At 43.8% G+C, this 13,370-nt stretch overlaps 1 protein-coding gene across 2 annotated transcripts in view; it reads right to left on the reverse strand.

The window, feature by feature from the left end:
- Window positions 1-7,178: 7,178 nt before the first annotated feature.
- Window positions 7,179-13,370, reverse strand: part of sppl3 (signal peptide peptidase 3) — a 42,350-nt gene continuing 36,158 nt past the window's right edge. For both annotated transcript variants that reach the window (XM_062553442.1, XM_062553441.1), the window contains exons 9-10: window positions 12,620-12,729; window positions 7,179-10,787 (exon numbers count right to left, since the gene is read on the reverse strand). In XM_062553442.1, the coding sequence (XP_062409426.1) occupies window positions 10,716-10,787; window positions 12,620-12,729 (182 nt within the window). In that variant the 3' untranslated portion in view covers window positions 7,179-10,715. The remainder of the gene's footprint in view (window positions 10,788-12,619; window positions 12,730-13,370) is intronic.

Here is a 13,370-nt window from a genome sequence, read left to right on the forward strand (position 1 = left end):
TCTTCGTAGGGCTGCGAATGTATAGCCAACCTGCAAAGAGACTGTAGGGCTGTTTCGATTAACTAGGGCTGTGGAACAGGGTTTCTATAGTTAGCTTGTTTGGGGATGGGGGGTGGGGGGGTGTTAGAGAGGGAGGTTAGAGAGAGAGAGACAGAGGAAGAAAAAAATTAGCCAATTGCTTCGGAGATGAGTAAATGATTTAAAGTGCACGATACAATATATTAACTTGGATGAGGGTAGTTATGCAGTAATCAGAATGTTTTTTCCACTCTCGTGGAAGTTCTGGGTACTAAAGAAGAGGAAGTTGCAGTATGATGCAAATAATCATGGCACTTTTACCCTAAGAACCAGCACAGAAAACGTTTTTTTCGATAAGAAAACATCCAAAGAAAAAACAACATTTTTGTAAATGTAATATTAGCTTCCAGTGACACAGAGGTAATGAATGCCCAGTTACAACTAATAATTTCAAGTCAGATAGATAGATAGATAGATAGATAGATAGATAGATAGATAGATAGATGGATAGATAGATACAGTAGATATACAGTTGATAGAAAGTTATAGATAAATAAATACTTGCATTATTAATCTTGAAGGAAATGTTGGCATCTATCTCACACATTGTGTGATGCACACAAAACAAGGAAGTACACATTCACAATGATAAGAAAAAACAAGACTTTTGAAATTATACCATATAATCTTTAAGGAGGTATCTATGAGAATATGAGAGTGCTTTCATGACATCAGTCATTAATGGGATGATTCTCATGTGAGTGCTTTTAAAGTGAAAAAATGCATTCATTCTCGATTCCTTGTAGTTGAAATGTGACGAAGAAAAGACTAGCAACTCAAATATGGTAGAGAAGAGCTCTCTTGCTCATCTCCTTCAAGTCAGAGGGGTAACGTTGCAGGCATACTTGGGATTTTGCCACTTGTCAGCACATGTCACACTGTTCTGGAATTGGCCTCCAGGGTGGTGTCACCTGCCTGTGTTTGTGTGTGTGTGTGTGTGTGTGTGTGTGTGAGAGAGAGAGAGAGAGAGAGAGAGAGTGTGTGTGCATGAGAGGATAGAGAGAGAGCTAAAGAGAGAGAGTGAGTGAGTGTGTGTATGAGAGAGAGAGAGAGAGAGAGAGACTGTGTGTGTATGTGTGTGTGTGTGTGTGTGTGTGTGTGTGTGTGCGTGCACGACACAAGCCCCTGTGGTATCTTTTTCTCCAGCTCTTCCCTGCCTTCCAGCTCTTTCCGATCCCCTACGGAACCTGCTAGAATCCAGAGGGCCCCGATGGAATCCTGTCCACACGCATGTCGATGGAGGTTGGTGGCGGTGGGAGAGCGACAAGAAGATCTCGCTGGAGGCCCCCTGGCCAATGAGGGTGGAGGGGTGGACCCTAGAAATTCCACAGCCAGTGTGTCTCTTTTGCTCTGGCCGGCTTGACCTTAGTGACCCTCAACCACCCCCTCTGCAATACACACACACACACGCTGGTGTGTCTTCTCACTCTTGTCCAGTCTACATCTGCCCCTGTTATCTACACACACACACACACACACACACACACACACACACACACACACACACACACACACACACACACACACACACACACACACACACAAACACCACACACAGTGTGTGTGTGTGTGTGTGTGTGTGTGTTCTTGTTCTTGTCCAGTATGCATCTGCCCCTGTTATCTACCCAGTAGAAGCAAAGTACATCTGCAGTTTCATACATAATGTAAAGAACACTATGTTCTAGATAGGAGTCTACATTGAGCTTAGAACAAAGGTACATGACATAAGGTGCCACAATGCATTTCTTTATATCCAGATGTTAGTGTGTATAAGTATAAATACGTGTAAAAAGGCTATATGTTTCTTCTTTGTGTCTATGGTAATTCCTCTCTTCGCCTTTTGATGTTCACTGGATCACTAATAGAGCTTATGAACATCCTCTTAGACTTCTTTTTGTAAATTCATCCCGAGTTTGGCTGGAAGATTGCTATGTCATTAAAAACAACTCTTTCAGTGAATTCACACCCAACTAGCCTGTATGCAGTCAATCCCTGCAGGCTGTGACTACCTTGAACCAAAAGCAAGACCAAACCAGAACTTATATGAGGGTTCTGTTCAGTGGAAAGAGACACTGCTGTGGACAAACAAGTGTTTAAAGATGACTCAGCAGTTAACTGGCACCCTGAGCCCTCTCTCCTTCTCCTCTGGCCTTTGCAAAGCCCTGAGTCAGCGCTCTGCAGGGTCAGGCGGCCATTTTCTTTACGAGTTGGTGAAACTGAGTGCGTCAAGAGCGATACTGCCCCCTTGTGGCCGGAAGGCTGAAGTGAGATGAACTGTCAGCTTGGAATGTTGAGTGGCTGAGAGAGAGATTACTATTACACAGTAACAATGAAGTGAGGTGCATGTTACAACACACCTTGAAACAAACACATGCACACGCACACACACACACACACACACACACACACACACACACACACACACACACACACACACACACACACACACACACACACACACACACACACACACACACACACACACACACACACACACACACACACACACACACACACACACACACACACACACACACACACCGTGTTTGACAATTCAATTTATACTGGAGAGATGGCATTAATTTTCTTTGTATGCAGAATGAAGTTAGGAAATGCAATATACTTACAGACTTAATGCAAGCAATGTTTGATGAAATGGAAAGACATTGACATAAACATTAAAGCACACTGAACATGATTTATTGGGTAGCTACATTTCATCTGAGCCATGCTGCCACCTGCTGACCATGATGCACAACAGCTGACTGCACACACTCAAAATGACCAAGTGAAATGACATGTGAGATGCTTCATTGATCCCTACTAATCACCCAAAAAATTAAATAAGAGAAATAGAGTAGTTTTGCAGCTATATTTATTAAAAAAGCCGAGCTGAAAAAAAGTGTAAATGACATGAATAGAACTCTAGTGCAATGCACAAGAACAAGTTCCACATATTATCCTCAGGGATGATTTCACACACGCACGCAAACACACGCACACACACACACACACACACACACTAATGCATATGTCTTCCACTTTTACACACAATTTAGATGTCCCTGCACATACAAAAGAATTTTAAATAGTAGTTTTTGATTTCTATGTATCCTGATATAATGTACTAATATACATTCTTTATTTTATCCTGCTATTTTATTTATGTTTATGGGTGTGTCATACTTTTGACAAAAACAGTAAGATGCATCAAGATGTCAGCTCATTTGCAGTTATTGGAGAATGGCTGACCATTTTCCAGTGTTACAACTGTTCTGCCACCTTTTGAATGAATTGGTCATTGCATGATGCTGATTAAAAGTGGACCAAATCTCACTTAGCCTACGTAAATCACATCAACACCACAACCAACCACCAATGTGTGCAACATTAGAAGGAGGCAGGCAGGAAACTGAAAACGTATCATGAGTTTGGGTGGTTTGGTTGCATTTGGGTGGTGGGGCTTTTGTTGGTTTCAAACCAACAACCAAACCACAACTCAAATCAAACCCACCAACTATAAACGCCTTGTTGGAGAGTTGAAAAGCAGGCCTACCTTGAGGAACAACAAAAGGCAAAGTATGAGATTCAGGAACCGGTGGGCCAAGCCTTTTTGAGATTTACAATAATACCCTCGTTTTAATCTGTGTAGTGAGTCTGAGGCACTCAAAAAGGTATTTTTTAAAAAGCCTTTATTAAACTTGGCTAAACATAAAAAATCTGCTGGATCTCCAAACTGATGAGCACCAGAGGTATACTTATTGAATATCTACCCCCAAGCAGCACTCCTGGATAGACGAGTTTGTGAATACCCTAGTTTTGTTGTGGGATAGTAGAACCAAATGCTTGAGTAGGTTACAGGTTTTTGATATTTAAAACCGAGGCCACAGGAGAGCACTGGCCCCATTGCAGCACCTTAAGAGGCCTTAACAGCTCAGCAACAGACTATAGGTGCTACTCATGCAGCGCTTATACGTCCTCCCTCGCTCCTTGGGCCTCGATCCTCACTGATCTACATAAAGAATGATGGGGGGGGGGGGGGGGGGGGGGAACAATGGGATAGTCTATCCAGTGTTAGTTACAGATCAGTGGGAACGCCCCTCGAGGATCGAGCATCGAGGACCGAGGAGGCATGTTGAGAGGCACCCTGTGAGGTGAGTAAAATGTTGCATCATGGGTAAGTGTTAACTTACTTCTGAAGTTAACGTTATTACGGATCATATATTGGGTGCCATCTCATAACCTGAAAGAGAAACTAAATATGACTAAGAAAAGCACTCCAATCAACTAATATATCATACGCCAATCTCCTGTGGTTATCTGAGAAGTCTGTGTGTGAAGCTTGAGCTCTTTAAAGGTTGACATTAATTGTTGATTAATGTATGGACATTACCAGTATGTCACACATTTGGGCATGAGAAGATATTAGTGAGTAGAAATGAGAAGACATTACTAACTGGAAGGATATGATGTTGTTAATAGACCACTGAAGTTTGCCTACAAAAAAGCTACCATCTTTGCCCAAATACGGAGATCCGGTATCTTGAGATTTTTTCTATGGGAAAATAACATGGGGATTTTCAATTATCGCACCTGTTAAATCCCCTCGTGGGGAAGATGACATTGGAAATGCAGACGGTACACAGTGTTGTCCACTGTCGTCTAGTGGATAGGCTATACTGTGATCTTCGGTAGGTGAAGACGGCACACTTTGATCTTTGCTACCCCAGAGCTAACGTACAATGCAAATTGCCAGGCAGTTAGCTTCAATTAACTCCCGGATCTCCTTATATGGGCAAAGATGGCAGCTTTGGATCCTTTAGGCGAACTTCAGAGGTCTATTCTGTAACAATGAGATTCCATGGTAGATTACATCAAACCTGGCACATGCCGTCAATATAAAAACCTGAACAAGCATGGTTCTGCTGTCAGCTCTGGATGTACCACTTACAATGGAAATTAAAAGTTAACATAAAAACAATAACCTTATTTTTCTTATAAAATGGCAAAAGAACTGTATTTAGTTACAGTACATGCTTAAAACTTAAGTATCCTTTACAAGTAATTTCCCTCATATAAGCCGCACTGTGTGTAAGCCGCAGGACAGTGATTTATGCAAGAAACTGCCCCCCCTGTATTAACCTCATAACTGAATAAATTGAGCAAAATCAATGTATAAGCCGCGGCTAATAGTCGGGATATTGCGGTAAAGAGTTATGAGTAGATGCCTAAGCAGCCTATGGAGTATCTGTGGAGGACCCTTAGTGCACTTGCAGGGAACAGGGATGAGTCCAGCATCTCAATTCACTTTTAAGTCAAGACTGAAGTAGATACATGGCCAAGTGCTGACTGTTTTGTCTAATCTAAATGTTGGAGTCATTTTCTTTTCAGTCATTCAATTCCTGGCCTGTTTTCAAAGAGTAAGTAAGACTCTAGCGTCTCAAAGACATATAGAGGTACCATATGCAGGTAATGCATTGTAAAAAATGCTTGGTGCGGGGTGGAGGTATATTCCACCAAGTTGGCAACAAGATTAGGTGACAAACCTGTGTAAACGGGCTCAGAGAAAGTGGTGAACATAATTACCATAGCAAAGTAAAACAGTAGGGCTCTTTCAAAAGGCGTGCACGTCTAAGCGAGGTTACTCGGAGTACACCTGAGGGGTACAGTATGAAATCAGGAGACTGGTATGTTGAGTCTAAACTAAAGCCAAAGGTTTGCTCATATTCAGCAAGCAGAGACAACATTCATGGCCTTGCTGCTTGATATGTTAATTACGTTTTAAAGTGAACAATTGGCCCTTTTAACACAACATGCAGGTTTTACAAGTTTACAGGTTAGGCAAGATTTTAAAAAAAGTCCATCAGGAATGTTTGCACCTGTCAATTATGAATACACTCCAGGTGTATTCAGGTCCATGTTGCTCACACATCCACTGGAGAAGCAATAGCATGCAATCCAGTTAGTTTAACTCTCCAGTAGCATGCCTATGTTCAAGAGAACTCGAAGGCTACAAAATTCCATGTAGGCATATATGACCTTTAAGTAAGGGCTGAGTAAAGCTAGACGGCACACGTGATCGACCACTAATACATCTATTTTCTTCATTCTTCTTTATGATTAAAGCATGATCTGATTCTGATCCATTGGGCTACTGGGAGAAGCAGTTAGTATACACAGGTGTATTTAAAGGTATACTATGCAACGTTTTTCAGTTAATCAATTCGTTCCATACTGTTATGATTAAATGAGTCATTACCGGTCGAACGGTGTTTTTTTTGGCCGCTCTAGTGGTCTGTAGCGGTAAAACCACACTTGCAACTTCAGGAGACACCGGGCACGCACCCATGCTCTACTCCAGGAAGTGTCATGTAAAGTCTCATGAAAAGGCACGGCAGACTGACCAATTGAGGAGTTTTGTCAAATATACACGCTAAAGCTGTAGGGGAAGCTCTGCAGAGAAATATGCAAGCATAAAACGAGCGAAAATGAAAAGTGAAAACGAAACCGGCGATGAAATCGCCAATCCTGCATAGTATACCTTTAAAGGTAAACTATGAAACATTTTTCAGTTAATCAATTCATTTCATACTGTTATATATGATTAAATGAGTCATTACTGACCGAACAATGTTTTTTTTTGGCCGCCCTAGTGGTCTGTAGCGGTAGAACCATGCATGCAATTTCAGGAGCCCTCGGGCACCCATGGTCTAGGTCAGGAAGTCTCATGTGAAGTCTCGATCATGCTCATGAAAGGGGCAGGCAGACTGACCGATTGAGGAGTTTTGTAAAATATACACGCTAAAGCTGTAGGGTAAGCTCTGCAGAGAAATATGCAAGCATAAAACGAGCGAAAATGAAGCGAAACCGATGATGAAATCGTCAATCCTGCGTAGTTTCCCTTTAATATTATATATTCATGTTTGTATTATTTTCTATTAATTTTGTATTCTTCTTATCAGTATTATACATAATGTGGCTAATACATGGGATAATTACTGTAGAGCAGTTCTTCAATGAGAGGCTGAGCACAAAATACGAGGGAGACGGTTACAGTTAGAGTCGTGTTTATTTACATCACAATCCTGACTGATAGAGGGCTTGGGGGAAGGGGGGGGGGGCATTGGGAGCTGGGTTAGGTTTGAGGGGAGGGAGGGGGGGTTTAGAGGGGGGAATGAAATGTTTCCAGTACAGCTCGTCAGGATCCATATGTTTCACTACACAGTTCTTTATTTATTTACTCATTTCACTTCATTTTTTGAACATTTTTTTTTTTGCTCTTTTTGAATTTTGTACAGAATCCATTTTGGCTGTAATGTTTGAAGAAGAACACCAACAGAGCCATTTGCCCCCCTGGTGGAAGGTGGAGAGGGGCAGGAGGGGAGAGGAGGGGCAAGGGGGCGGGGGCAGGGGCAAGGGGGGGGCAGATGAGTATAAAATAAAACTCTACAGTACTAAGTGGAAAAAAAATAATATTACAAACGGCGATAAACCAAGAGCAATCTTTCGATAAAAAAAGGAAGTTTGGTTGTACGTAATAATCACCGTCATCATCATAGTCAGTGTGTTCTTGTTTATGAAGATCCACCTTTGTTGTTGTGTGTTTGCGTATGTTTGCCTGGTAACATCCATGGGGTGGGTAGGTGGGTGGGGGGTGGGGGGTGGGGGTTGGGCAGGGGTGTACGGAGAAGTATGGGAGATGCAGATGTGGTGGTGGGTATGGGTCCGTATCCATGGTTACCAGCTGATCAGCCATGTTGCTCGAGATGGAGGGAGGTGTGACGAGACTCTAGGGTCGGTCATGTAACCTCTAGTCAGCCATTGTTAACACCACATCTGTGTGTGCGCGTGTGTGTGTGTGTGTTCGGGGGGGGGGATAAATGCAACATTCTGCTGGAGGGAGGGGAGGTCCATCCCAAAAACAAACAAACAAACAAACAAATTTGAATAGAAACAGCCAAAGAGGTTCCCAGGTTACCACTGTCCTTTTCAGCTGGGAGGGGGTTGGGGGGGGGGGGGTCCTCTTTTGTCATCTAGGATTATCCTCCTCTAATCTTTGTGCCAATGTCCATGTAGGGGACCCCATTGAGGGGCTCACGTGTGTGTGTGTGTGTGTGTGTGTGTGTGTGTGTGTGTGTGTGTGTGTGTGTGTGTGTGTGTGTATGTGGGGTTGGGTGGGTGCTGTCGCCAGGGCCCTATGAAATGCAGTTCAAAGGAATGACGGACACACGCTGTACAATGACATGCAAGGCCCCTAGACCTGACGAGAGGCGCTCAGAGAAGCTGGATACAAAAGCAAGAGAGATGGGGCGGGGAAGAGAAGCACACACACCCCAGAGCAGGCAAACTGTGTTGCGTCTCACACACTCTCGCACACACACACACACACTCACACACACACTCACACACACTCTCTCTCTCTCGCACGCACACACACACACACACACACACCTTCTAATTTCTCATGAAAAAGAATTTGAAGGACTTGTGGTAGGAATGTGACCTTTTGAAACACATCGTAAGAGTGCAAACCAAACCATTTCCAGGAGGGTGCGAGGTGCCCCAAACGCTGATTTAATCCAATGTTTACAATCCTCAATGTTACCTGGGCCCAGGCCCCAAACGCAGAACAACAGGGACTTCTCTTACGGGTGGCCACACACAAAAGACTGCTTAGTAACGCCATAGATTCTCACAAACAAACAAAAAACATTTTCATTCATGCTTTCTCTCTTTCTCCCACTATCTCTTCCACACACACACACACACACACACACACACACAGGTTGGGCAAAAGCATGACTGGACGAGAGCAGTTAAACTAAACGAAAAGCGAACACAAACGAAATTCTAACAACTCAGGACATCTTGTTCTGCCCAAAATACGGGAGGGGGAGCGTGGGGTTGGCTCTGTAGGTCGTCAGATTTATACAGAAGAGCCTAGCGACACACACACACACACACACACACACACACACACACACACACACACACACACACACACACACACACTTTGCATACACACCACAAACACACATTTCTAAACCCCCAAAATGTCGATTCCACAAATTTTAGCCTCCATGCCCGTAGCTAAAAGCAACTCTTGAAATCAGTTCCTCTACAAACCTCAAAGACACACACACACACACACACACACGCACACGCACACAAAGCCCCCCCACCCCCAAAAACATGATAACCTTAATACGTGTGTACATCTATTTACAAAAAGATGTGCATGTCATTGCCTCATTTCAGCGTAAAGACACACACCAATTCTTTTTTTTTGTTTGTTTTCCATAATGCATCATTTTCTGTATATGCCAAGAATAAAATCTCTCTTTTCTTTCTAAATAAAATACATGTATCTGTAAAGACGAGAGAAGAGGTGAGAGCAAAGTAGTCAGAGGTGAGAAAGATAGAAAGAGAGAGATAGAGAGAGAAAGAGAGAGGAAAGAAGAGAGGAAATGGTAAACGTGTGTGTAGGCCTTGATGCTTGTGCTGGTCCCAGTGAAGGGCGGGGTTGTCATGATCGTCCTTGCAGACAGCGGCGGTCCTGTTTGCATTTTCTGCTGTGCAGTGATTTAAAAAAAAAAAAAAAAATCACGTCACCATCCGTTTTTCTTTTAAAATGTCCATTCTGTCTTGATACCGATTCCAAAAAAAAAAAAAAAACTCAGAGGAAAAAAAAATGAAATGTCAAGGACAAGGAAAAACAAAAAAAATGAAGAAAAACAAAACAAAACAAAACCAAAAAATAATAATTATTATAACAACACCATGTGAGCTGGAGGCGATTCAGTCTTCAGTCGCATTAAGCCATCCAGTCCAGAAGGGAGGTCAAGCCTCGATGAACTCAGCAGAAACAACAACAGGGCGAGGGGGTCAGAGACATGGGATGGGCAAGAGAGAGAGAGAGGTACGCTGATGCAAACCAAACTGAAAGGGAGGGAGAGAGAGAGAGAGAGAGAGAGAGAGAGAGAGAGAGAGAGAGAGAGAGAGATGGCAAGAGGTAGAGAGCACCACTTAACAAAATAGGAGAAAGAGAGAAGGAGAGTAAAGAAAGAAATGAGTTGAGAAAGGGTGAGACTGATGGGTGGAAGTGTAAAGAGGGGGGATGAGGGACAAAAAAAAGAGAGGAGTAAAAAACAGAGTTTGCTTGGCAGTGGAGATCCGACGAGAGCTGCAGCGTTTTTTTCCCCTTTCCTTTCGTTTTTTTTCTCCCTATTTCCCCCCATCCATCCACCCATCTGCTGGGTTTGGTGTGTCATTCCCTCGTTCCCTCCATCCTCCTGGTCCTGGTGCGTCGGAGGAAAAGAAACGACAGCAGAATGGCGGAAAGAAAATGATGGAGGAGAGAGCGAGGGAGGGAGGAAGAGAGATGTCCTCTTGCTTTTTCCTCCCTCTTACCCTCTTGCGTGTATGTGCTGCTCCTCTCTCTCTCTTCTCTCTCTCTCTCTCTCTCTTTTCTTGCTCGAAGTGTGTGAAGGGTGGCCAGAAGGAGGGAGCAGGGGGCAGGGGGCAGGGGGGGGGGTTGTTGGGAACGTCCGGTCTGGTCCGGTCGGGTCCGGTCGGGTGGTGGTGGTGGTGGTGGTCGCATGGCTGCCTCCCTTCTCGCTGTCTCTCCCCGTGACGCATCATACCTCCAGGAACCGGGAGCCGGTGCCCTTGGCGTGGAACGGCTCGGACCACATGCGCCTCAGGTCGCCCTGGCAACGGCACACCACAAAACAACAGGTCAGAGGGAGAACCGACGCGCCTCAAGCATACACACCATCGCACACACCATCGCACACACCAACAGGCCCTCGAGGGGAAAGATGAGGGCAGACAACAGACAACCCAACCACTCACTACTCTCTCTCCCCAAACCATCAGCTCACCCATAGATAAGAACAGCACTTTAAGACCAAGGCTATCTGTGCACAGCAAAAAATGAAATCTAACCAAGTGTAATTATCTTATATTAAGGTAAATAATCTATTTGGTATTGTTTTAAGTATGAAAATACTTATCTAGCGCTCTCTCAAAAGATAATTTCACTTAATTTAAGAAGACTTTGACTTATTTTAAGGAGTCTTATCAAGATAAATTGACTTACTGCACTGGCAGATAAATTTGCTTGTTTTACGACAAATTCACTTACTGCACTGGCAGATAATTTTGCTTATTTTCAGGAAGAATTTACTTAAAATAAGACAAACTTTTCTTAAATTAAGTGAAATTATATCAAAAGAAAGCACTAGGTAAGTGTTTTCGTACTGAAAACAATACAAACTAGTTTTTTTGTCTTGATATAAGATTAAAACACTTGGATTTTATTAGACAAGCCATTTTGTTCCTGTGCTTAAAATTCTATTGTTCCTTCCACAAATAATTCACTCACAGCTAAGTCGTCAAGTAAGTAAATATAAAGTACAACTCCACACCAATTGAGTGGTGCTGATAACACTGATTGAGGAATACAATCCTATCACTTTCTTCTGATATAACACGCACTTCTCTGTCCAACATTTCGGCGTACACCTTCATCAAGGTGAAGTGTGTGAACAACAGAGACGCCAGTTTGACTAGCCATGCATTCTGCTAGTCCTTGCTCACTCACTCCTAACCTACTCTTTACTGCAGCAAATGACAAGTAACACTGCAAAGGCTGCGCTCACACCTGGCTTCTTTTTGAATGTGTTTATTGCAGCCGCTGGAAACGGCATCATGCTAGCGAACGTCAACGCACGTCGTTATGGCTGGGGGAAAAAACTCTCGACACCTTTCTGCTGCCAGTGGTTTTTCACCTTGCACTTTTTATTTCTTTGACAAGAAAAAGTTGGCCAGCGAGCAAGTGTAAATAAAGGCTAAGCATGCTAACTAATTACTTCAAAGCAGTACAACGGCCTATGCTCAGTCAGACTATTCTGGACAAACGAGCAAAAGGGTAAAGTTGAAATTCCTTTGGTGTGGTTTCACAAGTCAAAAGGTGTTGTGAGCCTGTGCTTATTACGTGCGGCCGCAGAAGCCTTGTGAACTGCGGTTACGGATCTATGATTATACTGCGATTTACGACCTGCACAAACACCTGTATCCTTGTATCCACAGTTCATGACAGAGCAGTGTTACAAAACTCCACTAATGACTTGTATACTTTGTGGTTATCCAGTTGTGCGATCCCTCTTGCACAGTCTTCTCCTGCCTGTAGACAGGCACATGGAAGAGATAGGTGGAGTGCTTTTACACAACACTTTCTATTTCTACTCCTCCAAGCACTCGTCGTGCTTTACAGATGAAGGTCACTCACTTTCACCCAGGTACCAGGTGTCTGCCCACACACACACACACACACACACACACACACACACACACACACACACACACACACACACACACACACACACACACACACACACACACACACACACACACACACACACACACACACACACACACACACACACACACACACACACACACACACACACACACACACACACACACACACACACACACACACACACACACACACACACACACACACACACACACACACCTTCAGGTAGGCCATGGTCAGCAGAGGCAGCAGTGTGAAGGGCACCAGGTAGAGGAGGGCGGGCTGGGCCGCGCGGTGGATACGAGATGCCACGGTGGCCGTCAGCAACCCTGCAGAGAGAGAGAGAGAGAGAGAAGAGAGAGGAAGAGAGAGGGAGAAAGGGGTAAAGAGAGAGAGAGAGAGAGAGGGAGAGAGGGGGGGTAAAGGGAGAGAGAGAGAGAGGGGGGGTAAAGAGAGAGAGAGGGAGAGAGAGAAAGAGGGGTGGGGGTGAATGAGTGAGAGAGTGAAGTGTGTGTGAGACAGAGAGGGAAAACATATCAGACCAATATTCATATGGACACATAACCACACAGAAAACCCTAACACACCCACACATGCAAACACAATGCAGCTATACTCATACACCTGGACTGGCGCGCGCACGCACGCACGCGTCTTTCTATCTTCAACGTGATTAAACCAAGTTCTAATCAAATTCATTCATAGACCTTTTCTTCGATCTACAAGGTTGCCAATTCTCTGTACACTCCACAGTAGTATCTCCAGCTGTAAACCATGACAGTGATTCAGCATCCAAGACCGTGAAGCTCGAAACAACACTATCTCCAGCTGTACCGTAATTTCCCGACTATTAGCCGCGGCTTATACACTGATTTTGCCAAATTTCTTCAGCTATGAGGTTAATACAGGGGGGCATTAAATATGGTGTTAATATGGTTTTGTTTCTTTTAACTTGCATAAAACACAATAT

Source organism: Sardina pilchardus, chromosome 14 (assembly GCF_963854185.1).
Source record: "Sardina pilchardus chromosome 14, fSarPil1.1, whole genome shotgun sequence".
In the NCBI taxonomy this organism is placed as follows: Eukaryota; Metazoa; Chordata; class Actinopteri; order Clupeiformes; family Clupeidae; genus Sardina; species Sardina pilchardus.